The sequence below is a fragment of the Argiope bruennichi genome, chromosome 5 (genome assembly GCF_947563725.1).
Source record: "Argiope bruennichi chromosome 5, qqArgBrue1.1, whole genome shotgun sequence".
Lineage (NCBI taxonomy): Eukaryota > Metazoa > Arthropoda > Arachnida > Araneae > Araneidae > Argiope > Argiope bruennichi.
The window spans coordinates 87,686,827-87,704,433 of NC_079155.1; the positions used below are offsets into that span (position 1 = coordinate 87,686,827).

Here is a 17,607-nt window from a genome sequence, read left to right on the forward strand (position 1 = left end):
AAATATTATTTTAGACAAAACACTATAGTTTTTTCTTTTTTTTTTTTTTTTTTTCTTCTTCTTCTTCTTCTTTCAAATAAGCAACTGAAAATAAAAATTATTATTTTAATACTATCGAGTACAAAAAATAGTAAATTACTGGAAGGAAAAAGGTATCAATTCAACTAAAAATAAATGTTAAAAAAATTACTCAATATAGTCAAGTTAAAAAGAAATAAAATTTAATTTATATATACCTTTCGTCTTCAAATATTTATTATGTGAAGATAAAAAAAAAATTATATCTCTTAATGACATGTTAAGTCGAAATTAAAAGAAAGTTCCCGTTTTTAAAAATAAATCTTATGAATTGAATTGGTAAATATTTTTTTAAGAATTTAAATTCATCTCTTTTTTACATTTTTTTGAAAACATTTTTTTAAATATATATATTACTAGATCAATTGTTAGTGTAGACCGTGCTGCCATCTCTCGGCAAATAAAGATAATGTTTGTTCTAGAAATTTTTTAATATGGTGCTCTATGTATATTCTTAATTCGTTGTTGCTAAAACATTTAACAATAAAAAAAATTATGCTTGAGATAGATGTCCTCATATATTTCGTTACATCTTATACTATTTATGGAAAATCTGTTTACTATTAAAAATATAATAATTAGGTAACTGAATTATAGAATAAATAACAATAAAATATATAAAAGCTATAAATAACACGCGATTAAAAATATTTTTTCTAATGACAAGTGAAAAACAAGAAATCTAATAATTAATAATTGATTGCTAAGCACAAATTAAAGGATATTTTCAAATATATTCATTAAGATACTGAAAATTTAGTATCTCTCGTTCACTATAGTATACAGTGTAATTAAGACAATAAAATTTGAATTGAATAAAAATAAAATTTGATGTAAAAATATTCTTACCCATCTTAATTGTGAATGGCTTGTTAGCTCTCTCCAAAATTTAGAAAAATCATCAAAGATAGATTGTACAATCTTTCCAACAACCAGTGGGGCGAGGGCTTTAACAGCGGCTACAACTGTTGAAATAAGTTACAATGTTAAATAATTCGCTACTAGCAATTTTAAAGGCAATGCAAACCTATCGAAATACTAAATAAGAATGTTTTTTTTTAATTTTATTATTAGATTTCTATTATTTATTATTACTAGTTATTATTAGAACTCTTTGATCTCTTCATTCCATTTCGACGGAAAATCATATTACATAACTCATCAATAGACAAAAATTTTTCAATGATTTCAAGTTCCATGTAAGTGGGGAGAAAAAACAAATCTTGGAATCATGAAATAGCACAGAATACTGTAAAACTCTGATTGTGAACTGTTGGATTCTTCACGATAATTAATCCCTAAAAAGTATTTTAAAATATTTCAATCAAATAATAAACCACTGGGCCTGGTCTCTCCGAAACTTTTTCGTATACTTTTAAATAAACTTATCATGCATGGAACTGGCATACAATAGTTACGAAATATTAAATTTGGCGTGAATTCTGCATTTTTACTGCATCGATTATGTCATCTGTGGCGAGTTTTTTGGCGTTTGATCATTGACATGCTTTTAATAGTATCCGAAAATCGAATTTGTGCTTTAGACACGTTTTTTCTCAATCGATTGGAACAAAGATTTCACACTTGTAGTCACAAAATATCATACCAAATTTGATATATTGAAGCCATTGCGTTTTTGAATTATCGCGTTTATATGTTTCCGACCGACAGACAGTCAACCCCTTGTTAATTTTGACTCAAACTTTGACAATGTCTATACTATAGATCTATATGTTGAATATTATCTATATAGGTATCGTCGTTTGATAATTATCGTTTTAACTCATATTCAAACAGACGGACGGAAGGACTTCCTGAAAACAGATTTTACTCAAAATTTGAAAAAAAAATCCTCAAATTTGGTGTAAAGAGCATATACCAAATTTCAACCGTCTAGATCAAAGCTTTTTTAAGTTATCTTTGTCACAGACGGACGGACGCACATTTTCCAAAAATGGATTTTCCGAACCCAGGGAAGTCTAAAACGAGGAGATTTGTCAAAATCTCCGAGTGCGAAGTTTTTAACGATTACTACCCTTTTTCTATACTACGTACACGAGAAAGCAAAAATGGGAAAAAGAATGTAAAGACTGATTTTTTTTTTATTTATTTATTTATTTTTAAAAATTTCAACCAAAAGTTGTTAACTCAAAGCTAAACTACAAATTAAATCATAATGTTATGTATATGCCTCCAAAATCCTATGCTATATGTAAGCAAAAGTCTCAAATGCATTTTCATGTTGATTTATGTCCTTTTACGAGCATTTTGTGAATTGTCAGTCGTTGCAGCAAAGTTTCATGAATGAGAATTTGCCTTTAATAGAAATATAATAAAATATTTGTCTAAAAAAATTAGTAAAATAATTTAAATAAAGGTAATATTCTATATTAATTTAGGCATGATGTATTGAAATATCTGATAGATGCACGAATAGTCTAATTACACGTAATTTTTTTTTTTTCATTCTTTGTATAAGAAGCCATGTTATAGAACAAAAATGATCAAAATTTACCTGAAAAAATAAACTTTAGTAAAAATAAATACTTTAGATTTTACTCATCAAGGACAAATTTGATACAAAAATTAAATTTTAATTTTTTAATTTTTTTTTAAAGTTATAAAATAAGTGATGTACACGTTCGCACTAGAAGACAAGAACGAAAATGTCAGAATTTTTCCCTTTAGTGATTTTATTACGAATTGATACGTGTGGAGTTAGGCAAGGGAATCTTAGGTATCTTTGAAAAAGTATCCAAGTATTTCAAGTATATAAGTATATTAAGTAAATGCATTTCAAGTATCCAGAAAGTACGTGTTAAGGATTTCTATCTCTTTCGCTCACGGCGTGGGAACCAAATTTTTAAGCGCGTATTAGAAATAATTAAACAAAAAAAGTGGGATTTGGATCAGGAAATAAAAGATTTTAGAACAAAATTAACATGGGCTATTTAAGATCAAAATTTAAAAATTAAATAAGATTTAAATTATACTAAAAATATCATTTGTGTGTGTGTACGTGTGCGTGTGTGTGCGTGTGCGTGCGTGCGTGTGCGTGCGTGTGTGCGTGCGTGTGTGTGCGTGTGCGTGCGTGTGTTAACGGCAAAGTATGAAATTTATAAAATTTCTAAGCATTGTATATACTAGAGTGCCCATTTATTGTATATAATGCCTAAAACTAGCCGGCATTACATGAAATAATTCAAATTTCACACACTTCCTATGCATTCTATAGAATGCCATATGAGAAACCTCCAAATTATGAAATACATCTCCTATTCGTTTCGAATATCACGTGGCAAGACACGTGATGAGTGTGCAATGAGTGTGATAGCAAATGGTTTTTTGAAGAAATTTTGGATTTTTGCAATTTTTGCAATTTTGAAGGAATTTTAAAACAAGTATATGCGAGATCACAATTCACTCTAAGCCCTAAGAAATTGCTTAGAATTGAAGATATTCCTGAACACTAAATTCCTCTCCGGTCATTTGCGTAGCTTCAAACACGAGCGAATTGTTGCTGCAGAAAGACATTCTTTGCCTGTTACAAAATTGTCCAGAAAAATAAAACGGGCTATTTTAGTGAATTTTAATGGGCTTGAATATATTGTAAGACATTTAACAACCTCGGATGAGTCCGTAAATGAGTTATCCATGTCAAAGGAAATGGAAATGGTGATGGGGGAGGGGGTGAAATTCACATTTCTTTTCATTCTCATTATGACTTTCTTAATATTGAAGATATAAAAATAAATAAAAATAGCTAGATTAGCGTCTTGTTAAGAGACGAACAACTTTTGTATTTAAAGTTTTTCGATAGCTGCAATTGCTTTGATGTTAGAAGCTAAAAGTGATTTTCAAGCCCTAATTTTGATTGTTTCTAACATCAAAAATTTATACTGTCAGTTTTGAAAAAAAAATTCAATTAAAACTTCTACTTTTTTTTTTTTATTTCCATAGTTTGAAATTGTTTAAATGCACTTGGAGTAAAGATTAAAAACTTGAATGAGAATAATTAAATAAAACTAAAGGAAATGAAATATTCAATGGCAACATTATGTAAAAACGATCAGCTTCAAAATTTCCAGAAGCTGCGTGCTTTTTAGTTTTTAAATGAATCACGTTATTCCGGAACTTTTGTTAATTTGATGGTCCTCTGGTTCGATATCTGCTTCATTACTCGTTTCTTATTGCACTTGCCATGGACAAGCCCGCTGTTCGAAGATAGCCGATTTAAGCCTGAGGGGGAGAGTCTCTTGTTTCTATAGTAGCGCCATCTAGGGCCAAGAGAACGACTTAGCTAGACACACGTCACAACCCTTTTTACGGGGAGGACTTCATTCACTCAACCCCAGATCGTAATTTAGACCTGAATTAGAGAACGATCACCCTGATCCAGTATTATTACTCTCCAGTGGTATTACTCTCGACATGGAGGACTTTGTGACCACGACAGATTTAACGCGCGTCAGCCAGCAAGCACGCGGGGCTTTATTACTAAAAGTATACTATATTAAAAAACATTGTAACAATAAAGGAAAAGTATTATTTCTTTAACCCAAGTATGGGTACATTTTTTAATTAAATGATAGCAATCAAAGCAAAAATTGGCAATTATATAATGTTGTTCTATTGACTATGTTTGCCAGAAACACGTATTCGCCCAAGAATATTCTTTTAAAAAAACATGATAAATTTCCATTTACTCCAATCAATAGTTATAATCGAAATACTTAAATGCGCATAAGATAAGATCTTAGTTCCAATATTAACTAAGAAAAACAGACGATTTTTTTTTCCTCCAATACAAATGAAAAATCAAACGATAAATTCGTACAGGGTGTCCCACAAGGTATGCAGCTTCTAATATTCACAGATTCGGAAAGAACACGTTAAGACGAGTATTTTGATGTATAACATGTAGGGTCCCCGAATATAGAGTCATAGGCTAACTTTCAGAACGTTAGTTACGAATCCGACAGTTTGTATTCCACCTTACAATGCATACGATGATTGCACAAGATGGAAGCTTCCCTAGGTGGCTATAGAAATTTGTGGTAGAGAAAAAGCGTGTCTGTAAGTGAATATGCAAATTCCTATGCGGCTCTGTTCCCTTACAAAATTCAAATCAATCACCATTGACCGATTTGGATGGTTTAAGGAGGTTTGATTCTGCCGGTACGATGCTTAATAAGGTTGAATATGGCGAAATTGATTTCAATCGGGTCTGGTTCAGTGACGAGGCGCATTTCCATCTGCAAGGATATGTTAACAAACACACCTGGAGGTTCTGGGCCACTGAGAATCATCATGCTATAGTTCGGCCACTGCACCCACTTAGGCACACAGTTTGATGTGCGTTATCTGCCGAAGGCATCATTGGATCATTTTTTATCGAAAATATCACCGGTGAAGCTTATTTTGATGCGATGAATGACTACGCCATCCCATTCTTGCATGTCATAAACAAGATAAGCGATTATTGGTTTATGTAAGATGGTGTTAGACCTCACAGCACTCAGCGAAACTTCAATCTCTTAGCGGAACATTTTCATGACTAATCGAGTTGAATTCCATTATGAAATGTAAATGGTATAGAGTGGCCACTTTACTCGCCGTATCTTTACCCGCGCGGCTTTTTTTATGAGGAAGTCTGAAGAAACAGTGTATCTCACACAGCTCTTAACATTGGACGACTTGAGTGCAGCAATTGAAACCGAGGTCAAGGAAATTAGAACAGATGTTTTGCAGAAAGCAATTGCAAAACTTTGATTCCAGACTTCGCATGTCGTTTGTTCGAACGGCTGACATTCCGAAAATCTGTTGTATTGAAAGTTCTCATTGTTCTCATCTTTTGTATTGAAAGTTCTCTAAACATTGATTTTCACTTAATTTATTTTTTTATTTTTATTTATTTATTTATTTATTTTGAAATTTTTATCACACAAACTTCACACCTTGATTAGACTATGACGCTACATTCGGGGATCCCAAGTTATACATCCAAATTGTCGTCATGACGCGTTCAATCCGAATCTGTAAATATTAGACGCTGCATACCTTGTGGGACACCCTGTACTTTCTACCATAAAACGTTATTGTTTGCATTTAAGAGAAAGAACAATATTTGCAAACAATAATTAATTCCTTCAAATATGTTTAAAATGCAGAAATAAACTTTCAGTTCTTGCCAACTAATATAAATTTTTGGCATTTCCTAAAAACTTCAAAGATTTTCAATAATACAAACTATGTAACAAACCTAGATTTATATATTATTTTTATAATATTTGTACTTTGATATTATTTATTTTTCAATAAATACCGAATTTTTCGACAACAATATAAATAACATTACCTATGGTTGATTCAATATGTAGCATTTTATTTTTACTTTATCGCATACGATGTATAGGGAAGGTATTGTAATCGTCAAACAAATCAAACGCGAGATTTTGATAAAGCTCTTCGTATCGGACGTCGCTGAGTCCGAAAAACATATTTTTGGCATTATAGCTGTCTGTCAATCAATAAGTCTGTCTGTGACAGACAAAATTTCATTTACAATTTTTCCACCAAATTTGTATATTTCGATCAAATATTGAGCAAAATTTGTTCAGAGGAATTCATTCTGTCAGGCTGATTGAGTACAAATGGACTCAATAATTACAAAACGGAAAAAGCTATGCAAATAAAATTTCATCGAAAATTCAAATTCATATTAAATTTTGAATCAAATCTCTCAAGCGGTTGACCATCTGTCGGTCCATACTTTCTGACACACGTACAGTGGCTCAAATAATTGAAAGTACACCTTACTTCCACTTGATAAATCCGACTTTCAATATAAATAACACAGTATCGAGAAGTGTAAACATGTTTTTATTTTCGCGCATAACAAATGATTTAATTCAAAGTAAAAATAAAGAACAATCAACATAGAACTTCTAAACTGAAAAGTTTCAGAAGCATTTAAAATAAACATATGCAGATTTTTGCCTCAAAAAATTGAGAGTACACCAATGAAATTTTTGTAATATCTCGCTTGAAAAGAAAGTGTCAATATTTAGTTGCATGTCTTTTGGCTTTTATAATGGTCTCTAAACGTCGTGGTAAGGATTTAATCAACTTTTGGAGTGAAATCTGAAGATATTTTATCCCATTCTTCTTGCACCACTGGTTTTAAATGGGATTTGTTTCAAATTTTGTGTGTGAAAAAGACACCACATTTTGACGTTTTCGTGCAGTGTGTTTGAGGTCATAGTCTTGTTGGAAGATGAAATTCCCATCTAAACCCAAATTTTGAGCACTTTAGATTGCTGCGAAGTATATCCAAGTAAACTATGAGGTTCACCAAATTTACTGCAGAAATTTCTCAAATCATAGGCAGAAGTGTAGATGCTGAAACTGTGCGAAATAGAAATTAGACAAGCTGGATATAAAAGTCCAGTTGTTAGAAAGAAACCGTTCACCAGTTTGCAAAATCAGAAAAGTTTTCAGCATTTGCAAAAGTTCATCAATTGAAAACCAATAAATTTTGGAAGAAAGTTATATTTAGTGATGAAAAAAAATGCAACATTTTGGCAATGACAGCCGTAGCATCGCATGGAGAGAGACCACCGCTTTGGATTCAAAAATTTTTCGCCCTACAGTTAAACATGATGGTGACTCCGTCAAGGTTTGGACTTGTATGGCTTCATCCGGGGTAAGAAATCTAGATTTTATAGATGACATTATGAATCAAATGGTTTAGTTGGATGTACTTCGTAACAATCTAAAGAAAAGTGCTAAAAATTTGGATTTAGATGAAAATTTCATCTTCCAGCAGGACAAAGACCCCAAACAGAATACTCGTAACGCCAAAATGTGGAATCTTTTTCATTGTAAATAGCAGTTACACACACTACCACAATCCCCCGACATCAATATCATTGAATTTCTGTGGACCACACTCGGAACAGCGGTCCAAAAACACAAAATTAGAAACCAAACCCATTTAAAACAAGTGGTGTAAGAAGAATGGGATAAAATATCTTCAGATACCACCCAAAAGTTGGTTAAATCGGTACCACGACGTTTAGAGGCATTTATAAAAGCCAAAAGACATGCAACTAAATATTGACACTTTCTTTCTATGCGAGATATTACAAAAATCTCATTGGTGTACTCTCAATTTTTTGACACAAAATTCTGCGTATGTTTATTTAAAATGCTTCTAAAACTTTTCAGTTTAGAAGTTTTTCGTTGATTTTTCTTTATTTTTACTCTAAATTAGACCATTTGTTATATGTAAAAATAAAAACATGTTCGCACTTCTCGGTAATGTGTTATTTATATTGAAAGTCTGATTTATCAAGTAAAAGTAAGGTGCATCCTCAGTTATTTGAGCCACTTTAAATACGATAATTCATAAAGGCAAATACTTAAATCGATGAAATTTGGTATGCTTTCTTGTGACTACAACTACAGTTCCATAGCAAATTTTGATGTGAATTAATCTGTAAAAAGATGTCCAAAACCTATATTCTCAAAATAGATTCAGTAAAAATGCTAGATTCAAGCGAAAGATCTATATTTTGTAGTTATCATCAGGTCTGTAATTTGTAACTACTTTGTGTAGGATTCGTGAACGCCATGTATACCCAAACTCCACAATCTTATGCGAAGAAGGGGGGGAAGGGGTAATTGAAGAATATACGATAATGTTTCTGGAAGATCATTCCCATTGGTTTCTGTCTAAGAATTGAAAGAAATTTGAAAACACTAACTGAGATGAAAAGGCCTTCCAGCTTGCTGAGAGTAATTTTTTAAGGAATTACAATTTTATTGAAAAATTCAAAAAACTCGCTCCGACGTGCACATTCCAACCTTTTAAAATAAATATGTGCCAACTGTGTAGTTTTAAATCAAAGAATCAGGTCTGTAGAGCACCAACATGCACACACATTCATTTTCATTATTTAGAGATTAGGCTCAAAAATGCTTCAAAATTTATCATTATATCATTAAATTAAGCATTTTATAAACGGACTAACTATTAAACTAAAACAATACTTTGAAAATTTAAAAAAAAATTAAAGCTTTATAAAAAGTTTTCATTTTTTAAAAATATTTTTATATGAAATGCCAAAGAGACATGATAAATAGACGTTCTTCCGGTTTTGTGACCCGGAATTATATAATAATATGTGATGATGTCGCTCATAAAAAATGTTCCTTTTTACGATTTCTCGCTCATAGAAATGTTCCTTTGTACGCTTTCTCGCTCATAAAAATGTTCCTTTTTACGATTTCTCGATCACAGAAATGTTCCTTTGTACGCTTTCTCGCTCATAAAAATATTCATTTTTATAATTTTTCGTTCGTCAAAAAGTTTGTTTCTACGATTATTCGCTATTTTATTTATTACATAATTTTTCCACTCTTTAGTCCATGCATATTGTTATCTATACATTTAATTGATAACAGCTAGCCTAAATACTATTATTATTTAAAAAAGTTTAACGCCATTCAATAATTCATTATATGATTCAAAAACGTGGATCTATGCTTACCGATTTCGGTGCCTTTGCCAATAGTAAAGGTAAATCCATACCCGTATGTTCCGTCACTTGATGTCAAGATCACATACGCACAAGAATAGTCGGGATCAGTGTGCTGAAAAAAAAAAGCAACAGAATACAAATTTTCATATACAACTATACAATAAATTCACATCATATAACATAAAAATCTACACGAATCTAAGCAATAATATTATATAAACGAATTTTGAAAATTCTTAACAATTAAAAAAAATAAGATTTAGAGCTATTAACTACATATATTTCACTTAATAGTTATATTTGAAATTTATCTTAATAAGACATATTAAATTGTTGATATCAATAACTGAAAAAAAAATAATATCACTTCACTGACATCACAATTGAACAGTAAACATTACATTGCCTGCCATTAAATCAAATTATCTCTTATATATATAACAGTTATAGTATATCTCGTTCAGAAACAATATGATAATCATGAGGAAAAAGGACCTTGTAGATTTGAATAATGTTCAGAAAACGAGGATGACACTTCAAATTCATTTGCTAAGTTAGCTCTGTATATTGCAGTTATGCTAAAATAAAATTCTCAGTATTACTCTGTAATTTTCTAATTTTTAACAAAAATAGAGTGAGCCAAAAAGAAATTAATGCTTAAATGTAACAAGGTAAAAAAACAAACAAAAAAACTGGAAAACTTAATTTTGGGCTTAATTTTTAAATTAAAATTAATTAAAAGTTCCCAATCATTTGTTTATAGTCAAAAATGTTGGAAAGATAAAAATTTTAATAAGCTATTAAATTATTCAAAATTAATCAAATGTAAAAGAAAATAGTAATAGAAATAAATTTAATAAATTTAAAAGTCAAAAGAGATAATACAAAGAGATTTATCTCATCTTAATATCATTCAACTCTCCAAACTTCCACACCACACCAACCTTTCATAACAAAGAAAATGATAAATCATCACTGTTTGTAATACATCATCAATACATAAGTTTTACTCAGCATTTTTTACTTATCCACATTTTTCTATTTAATTTAAAATTTTTGTTATAAAAATTTTCAGCATGCATAAAAAAAAATTAATATATCTTTTGTAAATTTCTTTTCATTTTGCTTCTCACAATGCTTCTTTTCATTTTGCAATCAATCCAAAATATTTAAAACTATGAAAAAGGTTCCAAATTTTGCATGAGAAATACTTAATAGTAATAATTATCCATGCAATATTAAGAAAAAAATTTGTATTCATATTGATTATTTGGATTGATGAACAAAAGAGAATAATGGATCATATTTAATTCAAATAATGTCTCAATGACATTATTTTTAGTCTTATTTTTTTCAATTTCAGCTCACTATTCAGAAAATATAAATTTATTTAACTTTAAATAATTTGTCGAATAAATACTCAAAAAAACTTAACACAAAAAATTATTGACACAAATACAAATAATTAAAAAATAAATTGTTACTGATTGAATCTATATTGCAAAGAAATGCCAACACAATAATGGACTGATTCTAGAATCAATTTTTTTAGATTTGTGACAAAATTAAATTCTCTGGCAAATATTCATAATTCTACTTTTAAAAATGCAATAATTAATTAAAATTTACAATGAGAATTTTTTTTCAGTTTTTAATTATTCATTTCACATTTTTGAATGTGGAATTTGGTGGAATGAATGTGAAATTTTGTTTCACACTTTTTAATCATCTATTTCATTTGGTTAGCAGAATTCAAAAAAAAAAAAAAAAAAAAAAATTAATGAAAACAATATTTTATAATGTTTATTAAGAATCTTGCTTCCAAAAAACTGAGAAATTCAGAATAATTAATTAATAAAACAGATGGGAAAACCCGCATGCTAGTTCCACAAATTTCTACCATAAAGCTTTATTGACGCCGAATGGTTGTTATTGATGTCAGGTAGGAAAAAAAATCAGCAATGTGACAGATATTTTATTGCATCATAAAATATTTTATTTCTTTATATGAACCACCATTACTCTTCCATACAATACTAATGATTCAATACAGTAACGACATTTCTTTGTCTCAATTTGCATTAATGTATTTTTTATAAGCAAGAACATACACTTCATCATGGAAACATGGGAAACAAAAACAAGCAAAGGAGCATGACCTAGTAAGCCATTCGAACATTACCACTCACCATCGCATCTGAGCCGTCACCTGTTAAAGACGTGGGGAACCTCACGTCTTTTACATCTAGGTGCATGATTTTGGCTTCCATTCTTTTTTTTAAATTGTGCAGGTTTCGTTCATTCAGTCACGTATACAAATAATTCGAAGGTGGGAGGTATCTTTTGATTTGGTTTGAAAAAAAACATGGCCGTATCGTGTCGCCATCTATTAAGTCTTTAGAGAACTACAAATATCAAATAAGTAGGAATTTAGTTTTGTTTAAAGGGAATAAGAAAACCTCCTCAAAGAAACTGCCAAAATTTGAATTGCAAAAAAAAAAAAAAGAGAGAAAATTCTTGTTATTAAATATTATAAAATTTAATGTAGATAGAATGGGCTGTTTTCATAAAAAATAATCTAAACCATTTTTTATATGAATTCATTATATTATACAGAATAATCAATAAAGTCATTTTAAGCCCTTTACATTCGAAACGGTGTCTCGTATAGCCAAAGAAATCACGTGCGCCTGTTAATGAAGTGACTATGCTGAATTTTTTTTTAGACAATTTCAGCACACCTAATGGCGAAATAGGGAATTAGCAAAAATAATTCCAAAAATAAAGGAGATGAATCAAAAAGTCTATTTAGAAAAATACTAAAATACAGGGGGAAATTACATGGAACTATCTGTAAGATTGACATAGATATTTGTAATTAAATTCTGAACTCTCCATTTGAAAAGAATTCGTCTCGAAATTCAAAAGTTCATCCTCAGTTGCATCCCACCTCTCAAAAAAGGGGGGGGGGTCATATTTTTTATTTTTATTATTATTGTTATTGTTGTTGTTTACTTTTTTCTTTGCTTACATTTCACTTCGCCATTTCTTAGTTTTGGGAAAAACTATATGATAATATAGGCTATTATATATATATATATATATATATCATTTTTAGGATATATATATATATATATATATATATATACATTAAGCAAGTCGAAAATGTGTTGCGATATTATAATGTTTTAAGTCATAACTACAAAGCAGTACACTCAAAAAAAAAATTCAATAGAATTATTAAAAATAAGCATAATGTGTATGTATAAATTTAGTAGATTTTTATTTTAATATACTTCAAATATTTTTTTTTTTTTTTTGAAAAACTATTTTTGAGTCTAAAGAATTAAATTTAAAAAAAAAATCTATCAATATTAAAAAATATGAATTTAAAGGAAATTTTAAAAAACTACATTTGCAAAGAAAATTAATTTAATGACTGATGAACTAATACTTTGAAGTACTAGTTTAAACAAAAGTTTTAAACATTTCAATAAAATTTGCCTAATAATTACAATAAATCAAATTCAGCCTCATCTTTTTTTTAACTTATTCCGGCTTTTTTTTTTTCCGATAATAACAGAGTTTTTCAAATAAAAACAAAATAGTTTTTTTAAAAATTTGCTTTTCAGGAAGAAATTAAAATATGAAAAAAAATTTACATTAGTTCTGTTTTGATTTATTCTAATATATACACTGGATTTTTTTATAAAAAGTAATTATGTTATAATATCTTGGAAAAGTAATTTTTTTAAGGGGCTAGCAAAAATTATAACAAAAATATCTCCTTGTATATTGACTGATGTTGGATGGCAAAAAAATTCAATGTGACTTGTATCACACCTCCTACTGCTTCAGAAAAACTATTATGTTTTAAAAACTAAAATCTTCTGAATATATTCCATGCGCGGTGAAATAGGGAAAGGTGAATACGTGACGCGGCTCAGCTGTACCGTCGGTTATTTCATCAGGGTTGAAAACAAAAAGATTCCCGCCACAGATTTAAAATAGGACATTAACCTACCAAGTGAAATCACTTTATCCTCTAAAAGAATGATTTCAACAACAATTCTTAAAAAGGTACAATAAAGAATGAGCTTCCTTAAGGAAAACAGACATTTTAAATGAATTTTAAATGAATAGCATGGCATTTTAAATGAATTTTAAATGAATAGCATGGCATTTTAAATGAATTTTTAAAAAACAGTATACTCGGTTCTTTCATGAAATTAGAGATCTATTTTTTCTAAGCCACTGTTACGAATTCATTGTTAGAATTTTATAAATTTCTTCTACTAGTGACTTTTTCTCTTTTTCTTTTTTTTTGGGGGGGGGGGCAAAAAAGCCATTCTCAAAGCAGGAATTTAAAAAAAAATAGAAATATTTACCAATACCAATACAATTTACCAATACCAAGAAAGAAATATTTACCAATGATAAAAAAAAATTCAATTTTATATAAAACTGAAGGATATACACAAAAATGTATACTCACTTTTAAAAACAATAACATATGTAATTATGTTCGTTTCAATATCCTGCAACTATCCCTTTTCGACGGTTCTTTCTTGCTAAGGGGTGAGAAGAGGAAGGATGAGTGTATTTCCGGAATTCTTTATTCTTTGACCTTGATTTTCTTTCCTTTAAATACTTTTTTTATTCATTTTTTTTTTTTTTTTTTTTTTTTTCCTCACATAGTGTCGTTTCGTTTCTGAATAAGCTATTATAAAAACTGCGTATGATTGCTTATATAGGTATTCAAGTGGGGAAAAAAATATTCAGGAATGGCAAGAAGAAAATTTTATATAAAATATCTATTGATGTTAATCTAAAATATTATTAAAAAATTCAATACGAAATAAAAAGTAGACGTGTTTTAGAATAACGAATTATTAATATTTTTTTTTTTAAGTGGGTACAGAATTTTAAGATCAGAAATCTCGATTCATTCATCTGAGTTTAATAAATGCCCCATACATTTCCCCCTTTCCTAAATTTCTCTAAAGTATTTTATTGCGTATTAGCATCTTTTTCCAATAATATTACTAGTTATCAGCAGCTTTTATACTTCATAAGTTTTTGTATATTCTGAAATCATCGTATTGTTAACTGTAAACATCTCCTCCTTTCTTCTTTCCTCTCACCCCTATTTTGACTAAATAAACGCATCCTGACATATTCTCAAAAGCGCAGAGAATTTTAGAATAAGATAATAAACAATAATTACAATTATCAAAGTTTCATAGTATAAATTAATAAATACAGACGTATAAAAAGAAGACATAAGTTTTATGAATTTCATTAACCAACACAATCATTTTAAATTATTGATTTTTATATTAAAATAATGTCTTTTTCATAAATAATTGCTCACTCAATCATCATAATTTCAGCTGCTCGGCAATTGATAATTTTGGATTGAATGTGGAACAGCACGTGAACTTCTCAGATGTCAACTATGTGGGTATTTTATCATTGTGTGGATTATTTGGAAATTTCTTTGAGAATTCTGTGCCACTAATGTTTACCTGAGATAAGACGACATTATGCAATAGATTTAGAAGTTGTTTGAGAAGGCAGAATGTTTGTTGCATTAATATGGATCACTTCTGCATTATTATAGCGATAAACAGGATTGTTTTGATGGAATTTTGTTCAGTAGATTGTTAGGAGGAAATTACATCTCCCATATTCCGGATCTCTATCCCACAGATTTCTTTCAATGTAAATATAAGAAACATATAATATACGTTTTCGAGACCAGCTCAGTAAACGAGTGGTGAATATCAATTAAAAAAATGACATTTCTATTGTTTGCATTTTAATCAGTTGTTGCAGGAAGAAAAAATGAGAAAAAAAGAATTGACTTAAACTTTTGCTTTTAATGCTAAATAATAATTATAATAAATTGAACTTATACTTTTAAAATGAAAAGAAATTATTTTGAAACTAAAAATAGCGATACTATTATGCTATATGAGAATATTTAGAGGTTAGTCGACTTCATTTCCTTTCTCGAATTCAATGAGCTCATGAAATTATAGAGAAGTAATTCTATAAAATATTTACTATTATTCAACACAATAATGATATGAAGAAGATAACATTACATTGTAGGAAGCATGTCATATGTGCCTTTTTCTTATGAAATAAAGAAAAAAAAGAAATCTGTTGAGGCATATTTTCTCATATTCCTGTTGTTTGAATAGTTTCATTTCTCAGATGTGACTTCAGAAGGCTAAAACTTTTCCTACGTTAATGTAAGCTATAAGAATTAGAATATCTAATGAGATTTCTTTTACTCAGGTGCTCTGATTGTGATAATAAAACTGTACTTTACTGAGCTAAAGGTATTCTCAGATGACATTGAGTGGGCTTATCTGCCCATGCTTGTTTTCTTGTCTTCCTGTTGTTTAAATAGTGTGATTCCAGAAAGCTAAAAGCTTACTGACTTTAATATGAACTAGAATAATTAGAATAATAACTAATGAAATTTCTTCTACTCAGGTGCTCTGATTGTGATAATAAAACTGTACTTTACTGAGCTAAAGGTATTCTCAGATGACATTGAGTGGGCTTATCTGCCCATGCTTGTTTTCTTGTCTTCCTGTTGTTTAAATAGTGTGATTCCAGAAAGCTAAAAACTTACTGACTTTAATATGAACTAGAATAATTAGAATAATAACTAATGAAATTTCTTCTACTCAGGTGCTCTGATTGTGATAATAAAACTGTACTTTACTGAGCTAAATGTATTCTCAAATGACATTGAGTGGGCTGATCTGTCCATGCTTGTTTTCTTGTCTTCCTGTTGTTTAAATAGTGTGATTCCAGAAAGCTAAAAGCTTACTGACTTTAATATGAACTAGAATAATTAGAATAATAACTAATGAAATTTCTTCTACTCAGGTGCTCTGATTGTGATAATAAAACTGTACTTTACTGGGCTAAAGGTATTCTCAGATGACATTGAGTGGGCTTATCCGTCCATGCTTGTTTTCGATCTCGATCTCGATCTCGATGATGGGTTTATCGGGGCACCCTTGTCTTCCTGTTGTTTAAATAGTGTGATTCCAGAAAACTCAAAACTTACTGACTTTAATGTGAGTTAGAATAACTAATGAAATTTCTTCTACTCAGGTGCTCTGATTGTGATAATAAAACGGTAGTTTACAAAATTGAAGGTATTTTCAAACGACATTGAATGACCTTTGCACAAAAATGTGAAGGATAAACTAAAGGACATTGGTAGTGAAGAATTTTTAATCTCAAAATAATAAAATGAATACAGGAATATAAGAATTCTTTAATAATATAATGCTAATTAATTGAAAAGAAAAGCTTATTTTTTACCCTACAATTTGAAATGACAATACGTGAGAAAATGTCTTTTTTGAAATAATTGGTCTTCTTTTTCAAACCAGTGAAAATTAATATATCCTCATTATCCCTAATTAATCTACCCTATAATCATCTAGAATACTATCTTAAAATAAACATTTAAATCTTTTTTTCATAGACATAATGCAAAGCGATGTTCAAATAACTTTTTTAAAAACCTTATTTGGATTTCCCTTTAAGTGTGGGATCTCTGGCACGTTCTACAATGAATACTTGAATTATTTTAAAATTTCGAATGTTTTTCCATATAAACTTTGAGAAGTTAATTATGTATCAAAAAATACACTGAAATCATATATTGAAAATAAGTTACAAATCAAATTTCATTTTTTTAAATCTAAAAATTGGTGTTTGATAATTGTTAATTTTGTGTTTCGTAAAATATATACTTCAGAGAAAATAAATATTAATTTCGAAAAAATTTCAAGCGTGTTTAATAATGAAAATCTTACTTTATATTAGAACATAAAAAAATCTTTTATAAAAATTATGAAATAATTTTTAATATATTTTTATTCCCCGTAATCAAGTCATAATATCTGTCTACTTTCTGCGTCAAGAATATCTGTCTATTTGCCATTTC

At 29.2% G+C, this 17,607-nt stretch overlaps 1 protein-coding gene across 2 annotated transcripts in view; it reads right to left on the reverse strand.

Annotated features, from left to right (window-relative positions):
• The window catches only part of LOC129969113 (mitochondrial enolase superfamily member 1-like), a 62,807-nt gene extending 48,656 nt beyond the window's left edge, over positions 1-14,151 (reverse strand). The window contains exons 1-3 of one of the 2 annotated variants that reach the window (XM_056083525.1): positions 14,119-14,151; positions 9,633-9,735; positions 928-1,043 (exon numbers count right to left, since the gene is read on the reverse strand). In XM_056083525.1, coding sequence (XP_055939500.1) covers positions 928-1,043; positions 9,633-9,735; positions 14,119-14,136 — 237 coding nt within the window. In that variant the 5' untranslated portion in view covers positions 14,137-14,151. Of the gene's footprint in view, positions 1-927; positions 1,044-9,632; positions 9,736-11,812; positions 11,972-14,118 lie in introns of those variants that run through there. The other variant, XM_056083524.1, reaches the window with a different exon arrangement.
• Positions 14,152-17,607: the final 3,456 nt, after the last annotated feature.